Source organism: Filicampus tigris, chromosome 1 (assembly GCF_054856515.1).
Source record: "Filicampus tigris isolate MCC_2025a chromosome 1, RoL_Ftig_1.0, whole genome shotgun sequence".
Lineage (NCBI taxonomy): Eukaryota > Metazoa > Chordata > Actinopteri > Syngnathiformes > Syngnathidae > Filicampus > Filicampus tigris.
This window is the reverse complement of record NC_141217.1, coordinates 23,296,251-23,311,367: the sequence shown is the minus strand read 5'-3', so window position 1 is coordinate 23,311,367 and position 15,117 is coordinate 23,296,251. Positions and strand designations below refer to the sequence as shown.

The 15,117-nt window shown below is 40.6% G+C and overlaps 2 protein-coding genes across 3 annotated transcripts in view; one reads left to right on the top strand and one right to left on the bottom strand.

Moving 5' to 3' along the window:
* brpf3b (bromodomain and PHD finger containing, 3b) overlaps positions 1 to 2,160 on the top strand; it is a 15,591-nt gene extending 13,431 nt beyond the window's left edge. The window contains exon 13 of the mRNA XM_086027658.1: positions 897 to 2,160. Within this exon, the coding sequence (XP_085883784.1) occupies positions 897 to 1,080 (184 nt within the window). The 3' untranslated portion in view covers positions 1,081 to 2,160. The remainder of the gene's footprint in view (positions 1 to 896) is intronic.
* On the bottom strand, positions 1,691 to 15,117 carry nr1h5 (nuclear receptor subfamily 1, group H, member 5). Of its 2 annotated transcripts, XM_086027681.1 has the most exons (10): positions 14,641 to 15,117; positions 9,846 to 10,232; positions 9,633 to 9,773; positions 8,290 to 8,414; positions 7,201 to 7,299; positions 7,030 to 7,126; positions 6,566 to 6,685; positions 5,618 to 5,686; positions 5,399 to 5,512; positions 1,691 to 4,411 (listed from the first exon to the last, which is right to left on the bottom strand). In XM_086027681.1, the coding sequence occupies exons 1-10, from the start codon at positions 14,735 to 14,737 to the stop codon at positions 4,209 to 4,211; spliced, it is 1,452 nt and encodes a 483-aa protein (XP_085883807.1). In that variant the 5' UTR covers positions 14,738 to 15,117; the 3' UTR covers positions 1,691 to 4,208. The 2 variants fall into 2 exon arrangements, with proteins under 2 accessions (XP_085883807.1, XP_085883798.1); XM_086027672.1 differs by having other exon boundaries at positions 9,633 to 10,232.

The window sequence follows — 15,117 nt, the reverse complement described above, 5'->3', positions numbered from 1 at the left end:
TGATTTATGAACACAAAACAAGACATCCCTCTTCTCTACTTATCCTCAGTCGCTGAGGCAAACCAATTTATTGATATTTCTGAGATTTAAAGCTGCCCTCTTCTTTCGAAATGCTTCTTTATACTCCTGCGGGCGACACGCGTCCGCTCTGCTCCTCACTCGGAATTTCTGAGTGGGATTATGCATAGGTTAAATGCGTCAACTATTTTGACGCGATCGATTACAAAATTTAATTGCCGCCCGTTAACGCGGTAAATTTGACACCACTAGTTACAATACCTAATAAATAGATTTTATACTCCCTGGAAGCTGTAATAAACAACACATTTTTTGGTGCCCTAAGACTTTTGTAAAATCCTGCATTTATATAAAATGACCATACAATATACAATACATATAGCGCTTTCACAGCATTTAACATAAAATAATAAACAGAACATGCAAACATTCGTAGTGTTGAATAAAAAATCACATTTTATTTTGTATTTTATCAGATGAATTCTAATTAGTAACAAATTTGAAGTTGTTATTTCACTGCTTTTTACTGATGTTTAAAGTTTTGGTCGTGGTATCGTCTCAGTACCGGTATCGAGGTCTTTTATGCAGGTATCGTATCAGTGTCAAATTTTTTTTTTTATTGTGCAACACTATGAGGAAATAACGCATTGGATTGATTCACGCACGGTAGACTTTATATGCGTGTGTGTGAGACTTGGCGCATCGCTCCACCCAGAGTGTGTACATTCCGTAAAGGTGCGTACGTGACACACTTGAGTTGTTGGGAACATTTTCGGACTCGACCGAGCCGGAGAATATGCCCCCTTAGTCGTTGAGCCTCCAACCACCAAATGGCGCCACGTACTTGACGTCTCCCGCATCTGTCCTCGTCCCCGCAGGCAGTGGCTCACGCGTGATAAGGTGAGCCCCCTGGGGGCGGACAACACGGCGGACAAGCTGCGCATCATGGAGGGCCGCAAGCCCAGCCTCCGCAAGTCTGTGCAGGTGGCCTACGACCGCGCCATGATCCACCAGAGCAGAGTGAGCCACAGCCAAGGTTTTGTCACCTCCAATTTCCTGTAGAGCTCGTTTGCCTCCGCCATCATGAAGCTTGGGTGCCCCGCCCCTTTCCACCCTCCTCATTTAGTGGTCCGCTGCACCCTACTGAGTCATGTGTCTGCTTGTATTGTACGTCATGCAAATCCTGTTGTGACGTGTTTGAATGACGATGAACTTTGAAAGATATTTATACCAAGTGCAGAGGACCTATGAATGGATCACTGCCATCTTTTATACAATAGCTTTTTACACTCTAATCTTTTATGAAATACACTTGTACAGATCAAAGGTGCACTTAGCGTGCATTATGTTTGTAAGAAGAAGCCTTGGTCACTTTGTGTTGCTCTTTTCAATCAAGCCACAAGGGGCAACGTGAGGCTGTTTATATTTGTGGAGGATTTGTTCCTGACTTGCTGCATTGTGCGTGAGTGTGTGCGCGCGTGCGTGTGCGTGTGTATGTGTATGTGTGTGTGTCTGTCAATGAACACAATGAATGAGCCATTGTTCAGAATTATGAATTCTCTTCTTTTGATACAGGAGAGAAATTATTTATGGAAGACACAACTATAGAAATGAAATTATATTGGTAAAAGCAAGAATTATATTTAAAAATAAATTGAGAGGTTTTTAAAAAAAAAAAACAACAACAACAACATTTTAACAGGTAAATATTGTTGGCGTTGGGCGGAATCATTGTACCTCCAAAAGGATCACTTTTCAGGAGACTGCAAAAACGTTTGTTCAACCATTAACATTGCATCATCAGAGATAGCAAGCCATTTTCAACACTTGATGTCGGTCAATAATTTGTAAAAATGACATCCACAAGTACTGACTAAATGTATAGATTTGTGTAAAAATAAAAATTTTATCAAATTTTGAGATCCGAGGTTTTAGCCCAACACCAGCGATATGTACATTTGGATTGTTGCTCCCAACCAGACAAACACATCCCAACTCAAATATTTATTAATATGAAATAGAAAAACCTACACCTTCATAAGCTTGTGCATATTTTCTGTACCCACCAAATACTTTGTTTGAATCCATAGTTCCTCAATCAGGGGAAAACATTGTTCTATTAAAACCTTTTGGAATATCTAACTGGCTTATCTTTTAATTGTGTGCTTACTAGAGTTTAATGGCCAAAGAAAAAAGAATTGAGTTGATATATCTCTGTGCATCATAATTAGAGCCGTATCCACAATTGGAAGTGCTTTAAGTAGATGGCTTGATGCCCTCAGCTGTGACCTTGTAAAATTCTCTATACATAAAGTTTCCACATAACTGCAATCCTGAGGCACTGAAAGTGCTGTTAGATTAAATAAGCAAAGTTTGATTTTCTGTGTTCTTTCCTTTTCCACACTTCCCATAGTAACGCTTCTGTATTGATGACAGAGAGTTGCTACGGTTATAGCATCTATTCAGTAGCAATCCTTTTTATTTTTAGTTGCTATCAATAATGCAGTTGGAGGTGGAACTGTGAATGGTTATCTTTGTGCCCTATGATTGGCCGGCTACCTCTCTCACCCCAAGTCAGCTAGGGTAGGCTCCAGCTCACCCGCAACCCTAATGAGGGTTATAGTAAACGGATAGATGGACAAAATCCCGCTGCCTCCTGATCATGTCATACTCGTTATGGGTGAGCTAACCAAACCATGGTGTCATCAAACCGCACTGTAACATTACAATAGTCAAGGTAGTTAATTGCCATCAAGCGGCACTTGGAGGCATTTAGTTTCTTATAGTGGATACTGTTTAAGGAAGCACATTTAAATCATTCTTCTCCAACAAGGGTGGGCAAACTTGTGCTCAAGGGCCACGTTTGATTTTTAAAACAGATCATCAACAGTAATATTTTCTTTTTTTAAATTCTAGTTGTAATCAATTTATTATCAACCAATTATTTAATAAAGGTATAAAATGCTAAATGTAGGCTACATCGATCCGTTTACTTTTTTTTATCATTTTTTTCTATGATAAAAAAATGCTTTTACTTTGTAATTGTTTTATTTACGAATGAATTTATATATAAAATAAAAAAATAAGAAATGTTACATGCATAGTTTAAATTGACAAAATACTTTAAAAACTGTGACTTATAAGTTGGTTATAATTAATAAACCAAGTATTAATTCAATTTAAAAAATAAAGTACCAGTATATGTAAAAATAATTTCTGTTCGTGATAAAATACTGCATTCTCATTTTTATATTTTTTATAATTAATTTCATTATAGAAAAATAACCAATTATTTAAGAAATTTTAAAATCTTCATACGGCAAATGTTCAATTTATGTAAAATTATTTATTGTACTGATAAAATGTTTTAATATAAATTTCACTATTTGTGATTTACTAAATTACAATTATGTGTAAACATCTGAATGATTTTAAATGTAGAAAAAAAAATATTTTAGTAATATAGCTTTTAATGTTATTAATTTCAATCAACTATTACACTGCTCAACAGCAAATTTTAATCAAAGATGGCTTTATGCGGCCCAAAATGTATTTTTGACTTTTATTTCAAAAATGTCTATACTTTGTTTCTAGCACATCAAGTTTTTCAGATATGTTCTTTTTATTTAATTTTTAAGTTTGATCTATAAAATCATGCGCAATATGGATTTTACCATGTGTTGTCCTGTTGCAGGGACCTAACTCTTAATTCATAAATATTACTAAATATTGTTATTATATTATTATGAAAACCTGATATGCTAGAGAAAAACAAGAGCAGATTTAGAATCAGCGCAAACAATTAGTCTAGAAAGGTTTACTTGCATCTCTGATTAAAAAAAAAAAGTGTTGACCAGTGTTATTTAATAACATAAATGAATAAAATAAATAAATAATAAATACCTTCCAAAAACTAACCAAAATTTCTGAGGGAAAATGGTTAGATGGTACAACGAATATCACAAGACTCTTGATAATGTAAGTGCTCTGTGGTCCATGAAAAATTGGAGTGGGCCGAATGTGGCCCGTGGACCATACTTTGCCCACCCGTGCTCTGGAAGAAATTTCTAAAAGTACCGAAATGGACCCGAAGACCTGCACAAGCCAACACAAGTGATTTGTGGGCCATCAAAACACTGCCTGTGTTGTAGCACACGAGACGCAAAGAGACCTTGCGCTCGACCCCCCCATCAGAGTCCGTGGTTGGGCCGGGTCAAGAGGAGGTAGTTGTGACGGAGGGTCCGAAGCTCCGTCAGCCGTCCCAGAAGCCGACCAAACCTCTGCGGCCCACGCCCTGCCGCTCCAGCCCGGGTCCCGCACAGGCGAGAGAGTAGGTCCAGGATCAGCTCCTGCAATTTTTCCACATAGCTGGCGGCCAACAGCGACGCACTGTCTGCGGGATGGATGCAGAGGCACAACTCAACCACAAGCGGATGCTTAAAGGAAGAAGTGAACCCAAACATTTTTTTTTTTCAAGAATACGTTCTATGTAAGCCCACTAGTTGAAACAAGGCATTCTGATAAATATTGCGTTCTGATCAATCATGGCTCAGCTTCAGAAAACAGGTCAGCCGTGATTGGTCGTTACCCGAGCCCTGAGCATCTGTGATGTCATTTTCAGTCGACAGAAGTCACAAAATGGCCGCCATCTGAGATGGCTAAAAAGGGGTGGATTTTGCTGCTTAACTCATATTACTCAAACGCAAAATTAATCAGAATGCCGTGTTTCAACTATTGGGTCTGCTGGGAACATATTCTTGAAAAAAATGTGTTTGGGTTGATTTCCGCTTTAAACTGAATGAGTTTACACATGATCTCGGGGCCACTCCTAATTGTACTGCACTGATGTTATCATAGTAAACCCGCTTCTCTCAGATTTGCACAGAGTTCAACACAACCTACAACCTAGTGGCCAAAGGTGAAATAACACCAACAAATAAAGCCCAAAATTGAGTTATAACTGGACAAAAAAAAAAGTCCACGTAATAGTGTCCGCGGCCCCGGAACACGCAATGGAGGGGGATTTTCTCTATATTGTTTTTCTCTATATTGGTCGAGGCTTTTGATCACCATGCTGAATAGCTTGGCTTTGCAAGGGTTATTTGCAGCCAAACATTTGTATATCTTCATGAATAATTGCATGTCAATGCACTCTGTGATAATGGACAAACCCAAGATGCTACAACATGGCTTCATTGCAATATTATAATGTTAGACTAGGTGCGCTTTTTAACAAATAATTGAGCAAAGGTTCCCCTACCCCAAAAAATCTATGAATAAGTTAAGGTTCACTGAAGTCCAAACAGAGATCACTTTATTTTACACTAATCCCCAGTTTACAGTATATGGAAAGAATTGTTTGTATTGTTATCATTCTGACCTGAGCAGAGCAGAGCAGTAGCACCGAGCAGGGTGTACTCGGCCTCGGTCACCTGCAGTGCCACCATGCTGTGAAAGAAGTTGAGCGCGGGGCTCAGGAGATCCTCGCTGCATCCTGTCAACACCCGGATATACACACGCACACGCACGCACACACACACACATTCCTTTCACTTTCTTTGGTTTTCTGCTATGAATATAACTTGTGACTGCTACTCACTTTGGAAATTGTCCTTTGAGTCGACAAATCTCAGCCAGTTGTGTGTTGATGTGCTGAAAAGTTGCAGTGCTAAAAAAAAAAGCGACAATTGGAACTGACAATGTTTCAAGTACCACCTCAAAAAACACTTTGCTCTCCAAGTAGCTAAAAAACATCCAAATACAGTGCCAGGCATGGTGATGTTCATCAAACATTAGACAGAGGGTTATTATTATCAAAAAGATCAATTTAATAGCATTGTTAGCCGTCTGATGCACGGTTGGAAAATGAACACTTGTGCTTAACCGGGAAGTCAAGTCAAAAGTTTCCTTTACAATAATGTCTTCTATGTACCCCCACTAGTCCAAGCACGCCATTCTGATTAATATTGCATTTGCGGAGTATGAATTAAACTGCAAAATCCACCTGTTTTGATCCATCTCAGGAGACAGCTATTTTGTCACTTGCTGTCAACTGAAAATGACATCACAGTTGCTCAGATAACAACCAACCATGGCTCGGCTTCAGAAAACACGGCTCACTTGTTTTCTGGGTTTGGTCATGTGATGTATGCAAGATGAGCCCCTAGGACTTCCTCTTTAAATATATTAATATTTAAAATAAAAATCGGTATGTATATATGTATATATATATATATATATAATGATTAAGTAAGAAATATATAAAGATTATACCATTCAAATACATTGCACGCACCTAAAAATGGTTTGAAAACAAGTGCAAATGTATTGCACTTAAAAGTTAAGTACAACTAAGCTGTTCTTAACAAAAGTACTGTGCTGGACTAAAAAATCATTCAAATCAGTAACATCAAGCACAGTTTGAAAAGTGAATTCAGTGATTCTCGCATGCACAGTTAGAAGGGGCCCATGTACCACTAATAGTACCCATTGCACACTTTGAGAATCACTCTAGTGAAGTCTAGCTGGTCTTGACTCGCTTTCTCACCTGCAGCAGGTTTTGCAGTCGGGTTGCTGGCGAAGTTCTGGGCGGACAGCAGGAACATGAGGTCCAGTGAAGACGCTGACAAGAGGCAGCGCTGGTCCGACAAGTCCAACATGTCAAAACCTGTGGAAAAGCACAACTTTTCCAGCCATTGTATTTATGCACAACTTATCGTGACTCTGATTCAAAAATTCTCCATGGTTGAGAATGTAAGCGTTTGGTTTGTCGATACAGTATGTCAAATTTACCCTACCTCCCGTCTAAAGTCTGCAAAAGTTACAGCAAAATTCCCCCACAGTCAATAGTAATGACCAACGTTCTGCAGCATTCACCAAAATTGTTCAACATTAGCCTGTTAGCAGCAGTAGCATTTTTTTTGGTCCGCAACGGGACTTAAACCTTGACCCTCTGGTCCCTCCTGCCCAAAACTCTCGAACGTTTAACGACATTTGTCAACAACATCTTACCGGGCACCATCCTGGCAAACTGAAGCACTCTTTGCAGCTGAGGCGACATCATATCTGAAAGCCCGCCCCCTTCCACTGCACACGGCCAATCAAACATCTGCGCACAAATATAAAGTGAGAACAGCACACACGGCGAAAACGGTGCATTCGGACGCGACGTCATGTCGTCACCCTGCAGCGGTCGCTGTACTGAGCTCGACACAATCGATGAGCCTCCACCATCTTGTCCACGGTGTGCTTCTGTTCTCGGCTTAAGGGGGATGCAACAACCTGGTGTGGCACACAATCATCAAATAGTTCACACTGGTATAATAAGTAATACTATTTAGCCCCCAGGAGACTTGGATGAAGTAACCTGAAAGTGATACTTGGGTAAAACGTATGAGTATCTTAACACAAAATAACGTTGGTAAAAGTTAAAGTCACTTGTAGAAGAATATTAGTCTAAGTATACAAGTCTTAGAGGGGAAACCAAGTAAAACAAATTCTTAACAATAAAATGTTCTATGCGCCGCCACAAGTCTAAACACGGCATTCTGATTAATATTGCATTTGTGGAATAAGAATTAAGCAGCAAAATCCACCCGTTTTTATCAAACGCAGGGGGCGACCATGTTGCCGCTTGCTGTCGACTGAAAATGACATCACAGTGCCTATAAGGCACTCAAATGCCAAACTCAAAGGCCTAAAATTACGGAAGTCACGGTTTTCTGGGTTTGGTCCAGAGCTGGGCGACGGGTCCGTCTATCCGCCTATGACGGATGCCCGTTTTGCTGACGATTGACAAACGAAGGGAACATTTTTCAAATAGCGGACGGTCAGACGTAGAACGAAAACTCTTTTACAAAGGACGGACTAAGCATGTATGTAAGAAGTAAAGAATGTAAGAAGGAAAGCGCTTTAAGAGGACGGACGGGGTCGGACGATAATTTTTATGAATAACGATTGAGGGACAAGGACGGAAGGGTACCCAGGTCGCGGACTGAAGGGGGAGAACGGACCGGCAAAAGAGCGTCAAGTGACCAACTCTGTGTGTGACACAGGGACGGTGCCAGAACGTGGCCTGGAAAAATCATTAAAAATTAATTTAATAATAATTGACTATAAATTTAAAAGTATGTATTTTTTCATGAAGCTCACTCCATGGCCAGTCTGTCAATCTGGGTGGGCCTGTGCACACCCAGGCCCACCCATGGCTCCGCCCCTAGTCTTACAATACAAGATTGGTCAGCAGTAGACAAATGAAGCATCCAGCTGTACCTGTCCATGTAGTCTGCTGGTGGAGCTGACCTGCTTGCTGTCCGCACTCTCCTCTTCCTCCTGTCTTCTTCCTCTTCCTCCTTTTCTCAGTCGTTTGGACTGACACTGAACCTCCGTCAGAAGGCCTGTGGAGAAGATGCAGGAAGGAGAACAACTCATCATCACAGCAGTCCTGTCTGCTGTTGTCGCAGCATTTGGCAAACCCTGCTAAAAAAATTAAAAAAATAATAAATCAATTTTGAAAAAGAGCAACGACCAGCATTGTTTTGTTTTGTTTTGTTTTTGTGCTGATGTCACCAGCAAGACCAGCAAAAGCAAAACAGAAGAGTCAAGATTCAAACAGCCAAACTTTCGGTCACTGGGCGACGCACTCTATGACCTGAGCCACAGCAGCTCAGCAGGGTCAGCGTTTTGCTGGGGCCCTTGGAGTCTTGCTGGTGATCAATTGTACTGACTTACTTACAGTTATACGCCCATATATATATATATATATATATATATATATATATATATATAGTGCAAACCGAAATAAATAAAATACAAAAATTGATGAAATGCTGTAATGTTTTTTTCTTCAAATTAGTCTTCTTCTCCTTCTTCTCCTTCTTCTCCCTCTTCTCCTTCTTCTCCTTCTTCTTCTTCTCCTTCTTCTTCTTCTTCTTCTGTCTTTTAACGGTTGGCAAACAACTTTTGGTGCATTATTGCCACCTTCTGATGCAGTTACACAACCTCCTAACCCTACTCTCTCCCAAAAATAAAAATAGAACTGTAAACCTTAACAAACAAGAACTTCTCTGTAAAACTGTCTCTTTAGTTAAAGCTACTTTATAAACTCTTAGCGCATAATTAGTTCTTGCTACAGCCAGTCTAACCCATGATTCTGTCTTTCGTGCATACCCCCACCTACTGGACATATACGGTCAATGCAGTCTGTTTTTTACTATGTTTTGTTTTACAAAGTTCACCTTTTCATTGATTCTCCAAATTCTGGTAGTAAGTGAAAGAATCATCGCCCCAGTTCAGTTCAGTTGTATTTAACTTCCTGTTACAACACAATTGTGTGAAAACTTTCAGAACTATTTGTCTAAAAACTTTTATTTACATACAAGTTTTATTTAACGTTTATGTGCAATACATTTCAGTTGAACTCCAGTACAGTGTTTTAGTGTTTTCATTTTTCATTTGACTGTTAATGCTGAAACTGATGAATGTTACAGTGTTTTACAATGATGTTAAACATATTTTACAAGAATAAAATTGATGTCTCGTTTTTGTCCTACAACATATGATAGGCACCTTGAGTGCCATCAGTGAAATAATAATGGCGCGTGGGCTCTACTCACACTCAGCCAGCATTCCCACGGCGCGACACTTCCTGAGGCGACAATCTTGACATTTCCTCCGCATGTACATGTCCATCTCGCAGGCACCACCTCTCTTACAGTGATACACAGCTTTTTTGGTCACACTGCGCCTGAAGAAACCTGCGACATTCAAATGAGAAAGAGGAAACACTAGATTCCTTGCCAACGGCGGCATATTGCGTGACCGGTCACCTTTGCATCCCTCGCAGGTCAGAGCGTTGTAGTGATAACCCGACGCTTTGTCTCCACACACCACACATAGCTCGTCATGACCTCGGATCCTGCCGACAGACCCCACGCGTGGCCTCCGTACCACAGGAAGGCCTGCTAACCCGAGACCCTGATGCAGGCCCTCGCAGTGGGGCTCGGGGGGGATAGGCTCGCAGGGACCCTCGAGGAAGTCAGAGCCAAAATGATACAAATTATGGCCGGGCTGCGAGGACGATGAAGACGTGGAGGATGACGGAGAGCCGTAGAGCGGGAAGGACACGCTGACTGGATTGTACTGCTGTGGGCTGTAAGGGAGCAGCTGGAGGTCAGGGTCCGGCAGTGGGTAGCCCAGAGGGTCAGCCAACATGTCTGATTGAGAAACAACATGTGACTATTTAGAATGAAATGACATTACAAGTCTCAAAATATTGTTTTTCTTTGTGGAGTAATTTTGCAAATCAATGTCTTCATTTGAGGAGCAACTTTCTAATTTGTAAGGGCTACTCCGTCTGTCTGACGTACGGCGCAGCGTAGCCTAATTCATTTCCAGTTCCAGTTCAGTTTACCGAGTAGTTTTTCCGGAGTCCAGAAACGTATTAATTTGCATGCTATATTTTTGTTCAAAGTTGGATGTTCTCCGCTTTAACATGGTTCCACCTAGACATCTGTGAAAAGATCTCCCGAAGCACTTAATTTCAGTGTTAAATGCCCTAGTTGTGTCAGTCTTAGGTAAGCTTAGCGATTAGCATGGGAATTAGCATCTCCTTCTTTTCTGATCGGCCCTTCAGAACGATACTTGTCAGAACAGAGGTTTAGCTTATTCGCCGCCATGGAGGTGATGATTACTGACTACAGAGCCACTCTGCAGCGTGTTTAGCCATAGCTGTACCCAGTCAAAGCTCTTTGACATTTGCAGCTAGCATGTGCAGCATAAGTAGCACCGAGCTACTCTAGCCTCGACCTCTGACTGCCGCATATTAGCTCCATATTAACGCTTGTGCGTCCAGCTCAACGAAGCTTTTTGGAACCGTCTAGTCGGTTGATTCTCAGTTTTGCTATTCACTGTGTTGCGATGTGGTGCAAAATGCTAATTTCGCCTCGCAAACTGTGATGCTTAGTTCGAGCCTCAAAATGATGTTAGGTTACTAGTACTGTGTGATTCATGTTTGGAAGACTTTTTATGCAGTCCTGATAGTACAGTGCAATACTGTTATATTTTTTTGTTGACATACAGTAGCTATGTGAAGCATCCAAAGCAATGACTAAGCAAACTGCAATTTCTCATTGGAATTTGCTCTTCTTTCGTACGTCACGGCTTGCCGCGCCGTCACTAAAAAGCTGAGAGCTTGTGAAGGTTTCAGAAACAGCCAGGATGCAGCTGAGGAGCTCCCAATGACGTCGGCCACATTTTGGTGTCTGCATATGTCATTTAGTCTCTGCTCGATGCTCCGTCTGATGTGTTGCCTCCAGTGAGAAAATATTTGTGTCCATTGGCAGACTTCTAAAGTGCAGCTGGAACATCTCAACTGGGACTGATGAGGGAGGCGCTCATTGAATCGCGCAGTGACATTTCAAGAGCTGATGCATGGAAGAATTTGGTGAAACTATGGACAGATACTTGATTTTTCAATGATGATAAAATGTTGGATGGATGGATGGATGGATGGATGGATGGATGGATGGATGGATGGATGGATGGATGGATGGATGGATAAATGTAGGATAAATGATGTGTTTTATCAGTCCGGGAATTCTGACAAGTCAAAGGCTTTACAGCTACAGTAGTCTTATTGCCACCTCCTTCTGCCACTTTCTGTTTCTTAGCAGATGTTTCTTGTCTTTTTCGGACCATGCTTGTGTATGTGTATGTGGGAGGGAGGTTTGGGGGGGCGGGGGTTCATGCATGTGACTAAAGTGTTTATAAACCATTGGAAAACTGTCTAAACACCCCTCAGTATCCCTTGCATCCCACACGTTTGGGAGCCAACAACAATCTGCCCTGCCGCCCCCACCCGCCTTCCCTCTCACCTCCACCCCTGAGGGCAGACGGGGAGCCAACAAATGCTTGGGGGAGGGAGTGTTGCCTCCCGCATGTTGGACTTTCCTGAATGAGTCTGCTTGGCAAATAAACACAATCCATCAAGTGATGCAATGTGCACCTGAGCAGCGTAAGAAGACTAATTTATTATTGCTAATTTATAGGCTACAGTGCGTGTGATTCATGTTGCTCTATTAATATGATTAATACTAGCTGCTTCCCAAGAGAGGCAATTCACAAGTTGAAATAGTTGTAATAAATCATGAGTAGCGCTTAGCACTGTCATTTTAAATGGCCACTTTGCCTATAAAAACAAAAACACAAAATGGAAATTTACAAGGATAATAATGGATTTCATCTAGATAAGTTTTCTTCCAGATAAAGTTGCCAGTCCAGGAATTTATTGTCGCTTTTGGCTGTGACTGTCCGCTTGCATGGAGGACAAGAGACAAAGTGATTGACCACATCTAGCAGATGGATCCGCGGTAAAAAAAAAAAAAAAAAGACATCTAGCTGTGTTTGTTAGGACTGGAGTATCAAGATTGTGGCGGGTCTGTGCCATGACTGTGTTTGCACTTGCAGTGACTGCATGTGATGACAAAAATCTTGTGACACAAAGTACTGCAAACCAGAGTTACTATAGTTCATGAAACTAACAAAATAACTAAAACCAAAATTACCAAATTGAAAAAAACATTTTCGCTAGTGAAATAAGAGCATTCGGGGTTAATTTTAAAAGTATTGATTTTGGTATTGCTATACGTCCATACAGAAGAAGGAAAGTCAAACAGTCGTTTGAGAATTGTAGTTTACTTGTTGTTTTTTACCTTTCACTCGACAAATACTCCATGTATTGAAAAAAAGCAAAACTAAAACTAGTACAAAAACCAATAAAATATAAACTAAAATGATGTGTTTTCTACTAAATAAAAACTATTAAAAAGGAACAAACCTGCTCTATAAACGAATTGAAACTACGTGAATTTAAAAAACAAAAGTCAAAATGAAATAAAAATGGGCTATAATGAAAAATCAAAAACTACTACAACCCTGCAACAAACACTATTTGTCCGACAGTACTCCAGAAATACAGAGTATAACCAAATTTATCTTAACTTCGGGTCACCATCCTGCAGACAATACTGTATGCCTGAATTTAAGCATTAATATTCATGCCATTCAAAAATAAACAAAAATTGTCATTCACGAATGTAGCATATAGCACAATACTTCAGTTCAGCAAGTATCAAGGATTCAACACTTGATGTATTTTCCTTTTGTGGTTGTTTTTGTTCTCCTTACTCAAGGAGCAACCTCAACAAGGTGCCATGTCACGTCGTTTAGGTTAAATGTTTGCTTTTATTTTGTAGTAATTGTTTCCTCTCGTTTCAAACGCTTTACTTCCTGCCCTCGTGTCTCATTTGTAGAAAGCGCGATTGTTGGTTCACATTACAATGACGCCATGCTTTTTGTTTCTTGTGTTTTTTAAAGTTCGTTTTTGCCTCTGTTTTTGCCGTGACTTTTTTTGGGCTACTTTTGTCCCTATAGTTTTACCAGCTCTAAGGTGTTACTTTCTTGTATAGTTTTTTTTTTCAGCTTCGCTGTAATCTTTCGTGGGTACTTTAGGATCCCTGTTGAACACTCAATGAACCCACTCTCATTTTTTAAACTTGTGAATTGTGCTTTTGAGTCCTTTTTTACATCCTTGTCTCAAGAGTTTGCAAGGGAAGAATGTCACCAGGCCTCCTAAAATAATGGCCAGTGTCATTTTTCTTTTTTTTTTTTCAAAAAACATGCAAAATCTGACAGAATTTTGATTAGATTATTCATTAATAATTTTATTTCAGCTGTAGATGATCACTTTTACTGGATATAGCCGATTTTCGCAGAGGTGGCAAAAAAAAGTCCAAATATGACATTACATTAGTCTAACAGGTTGACAACGTATTACAGTGGAAGTCAAGTTGAAAATGTTCTTTGCAATAACCAAGCCCTCCCCAGCCCGAAAAAAATAACGGTTAGCCGGAACATTCGCAATGTGAGCCCGAGGGCACTTTGACATCAGTTTCAGTCATCAGCTAGGGGCGGTGCTGCCCAAAATGTCAGCTTCCTTGAATGGCTGATAACAGGTGGATTCATCTGCTTAATTCTTGTTCCACCAACCCAATATTAATCAGAATACTGTCTTTAGATGAGTGGGGGCACCACATGTCGCAAACAACATTTTTGACTTGACTTCCACTTGAAATTCCTTTTACAAACGTATTTTTATCGATATTTTTTCTTTTGAAAAAACACATCCAAAAGGCCCAAATTGTTTGTCGAGAATGTTTTATAAGAAAAAAATAATAATAATAAAAAAAGGAAAACAATTGGAAAAGAAAATTAACATTTCTTCAAAATAATCAAGACAATCAAAGTCAGCCAAGGACTGCACTGAACTTTTGTTCATTTTGTTGGGACATACTGCATTAAATCTCTTTATAACGCCACATCTCTCCCCCCAAAATAAATATTTAAGTTCCCTGAGATCTTTTAGAAGCAAAACTCCAGTGTAGCCCTCACCTTCACGTTACACTTCCTCCAGCCCACAAGTTGTGGTCAAAGTGCATTTTGTCTCTTTGACTGACATGAATAGACAACTCGGCTTCCCAATTCAACTTACATTTATCTTCCCTCGTGTATTTGGCCCCAGATTTTTTATTTTTTTTTATTAATAAGAAGAAGACAAAGACTCACCGTAGAACTGTAGCTGCTCTGATGAGCAGTAAGTGTCCGAGGAGGCGAGAAAGCCTCCCGCCGAGAAGTTCATGTCCAAGTCCGTCCACTCTCTCATCGGACCTCGAGCGTATCTCTGCGCTTACTGACTGCAACTGTTCTAACGCACACAAAATCATCAAGCGTGACACAACTCATGCAACCATCTCCACACACATGTCAAGTTTCATGAAGTATCTGGGAAGTTGGGAAGGGGGGGGGGGGGGGGTGAGAGAAAAAAAACATTCCACAATCCCCCAGGAGCAGGTCTCTTAGCGGTCCTTTTTAGAGCGGAGAGGAAGAATCCAGCTGAGGCTTGTTGGGTTCTGTGATAAATGATGTGTTGGAGGAGGTCCGAATCGGGCCCCCCCAGAGGTTAAGACCAGAAGGGGGAGAGGGGACACCCAGGAAGGACTTGGGATGTGACCGTGATCCAAACAGCTGGGACTGACTGGGACT

What these genes read in the sequence shown, in the direction of transcription:
- nr1h5 (XM_086027672.1), bottom strand. Translation starts at nt 14,737, where the DNA reads ATGAGAGAGTGGACGGACTTGGACATGAACTTCTCGGCGGGAGGCTTT. An exon ending in CCAGCAGACTACATGGACAG is followed by an intron (nt 7,300 to 8,289) that starts GTACAGCTGGAT and finishes GTGCCACACCAG; the next exon opens with GTTGTTGCATCCCCCTTAAG. An exon ending in CTCAAAGGACAATTTCCAAA is followed by an intron (nt 5,513 to 5,617) that starts GTGAGTAGCAGT and finishes GGGTGTTGACAG; the next exon opens with GATGCAGCGAGGATCTCCTG.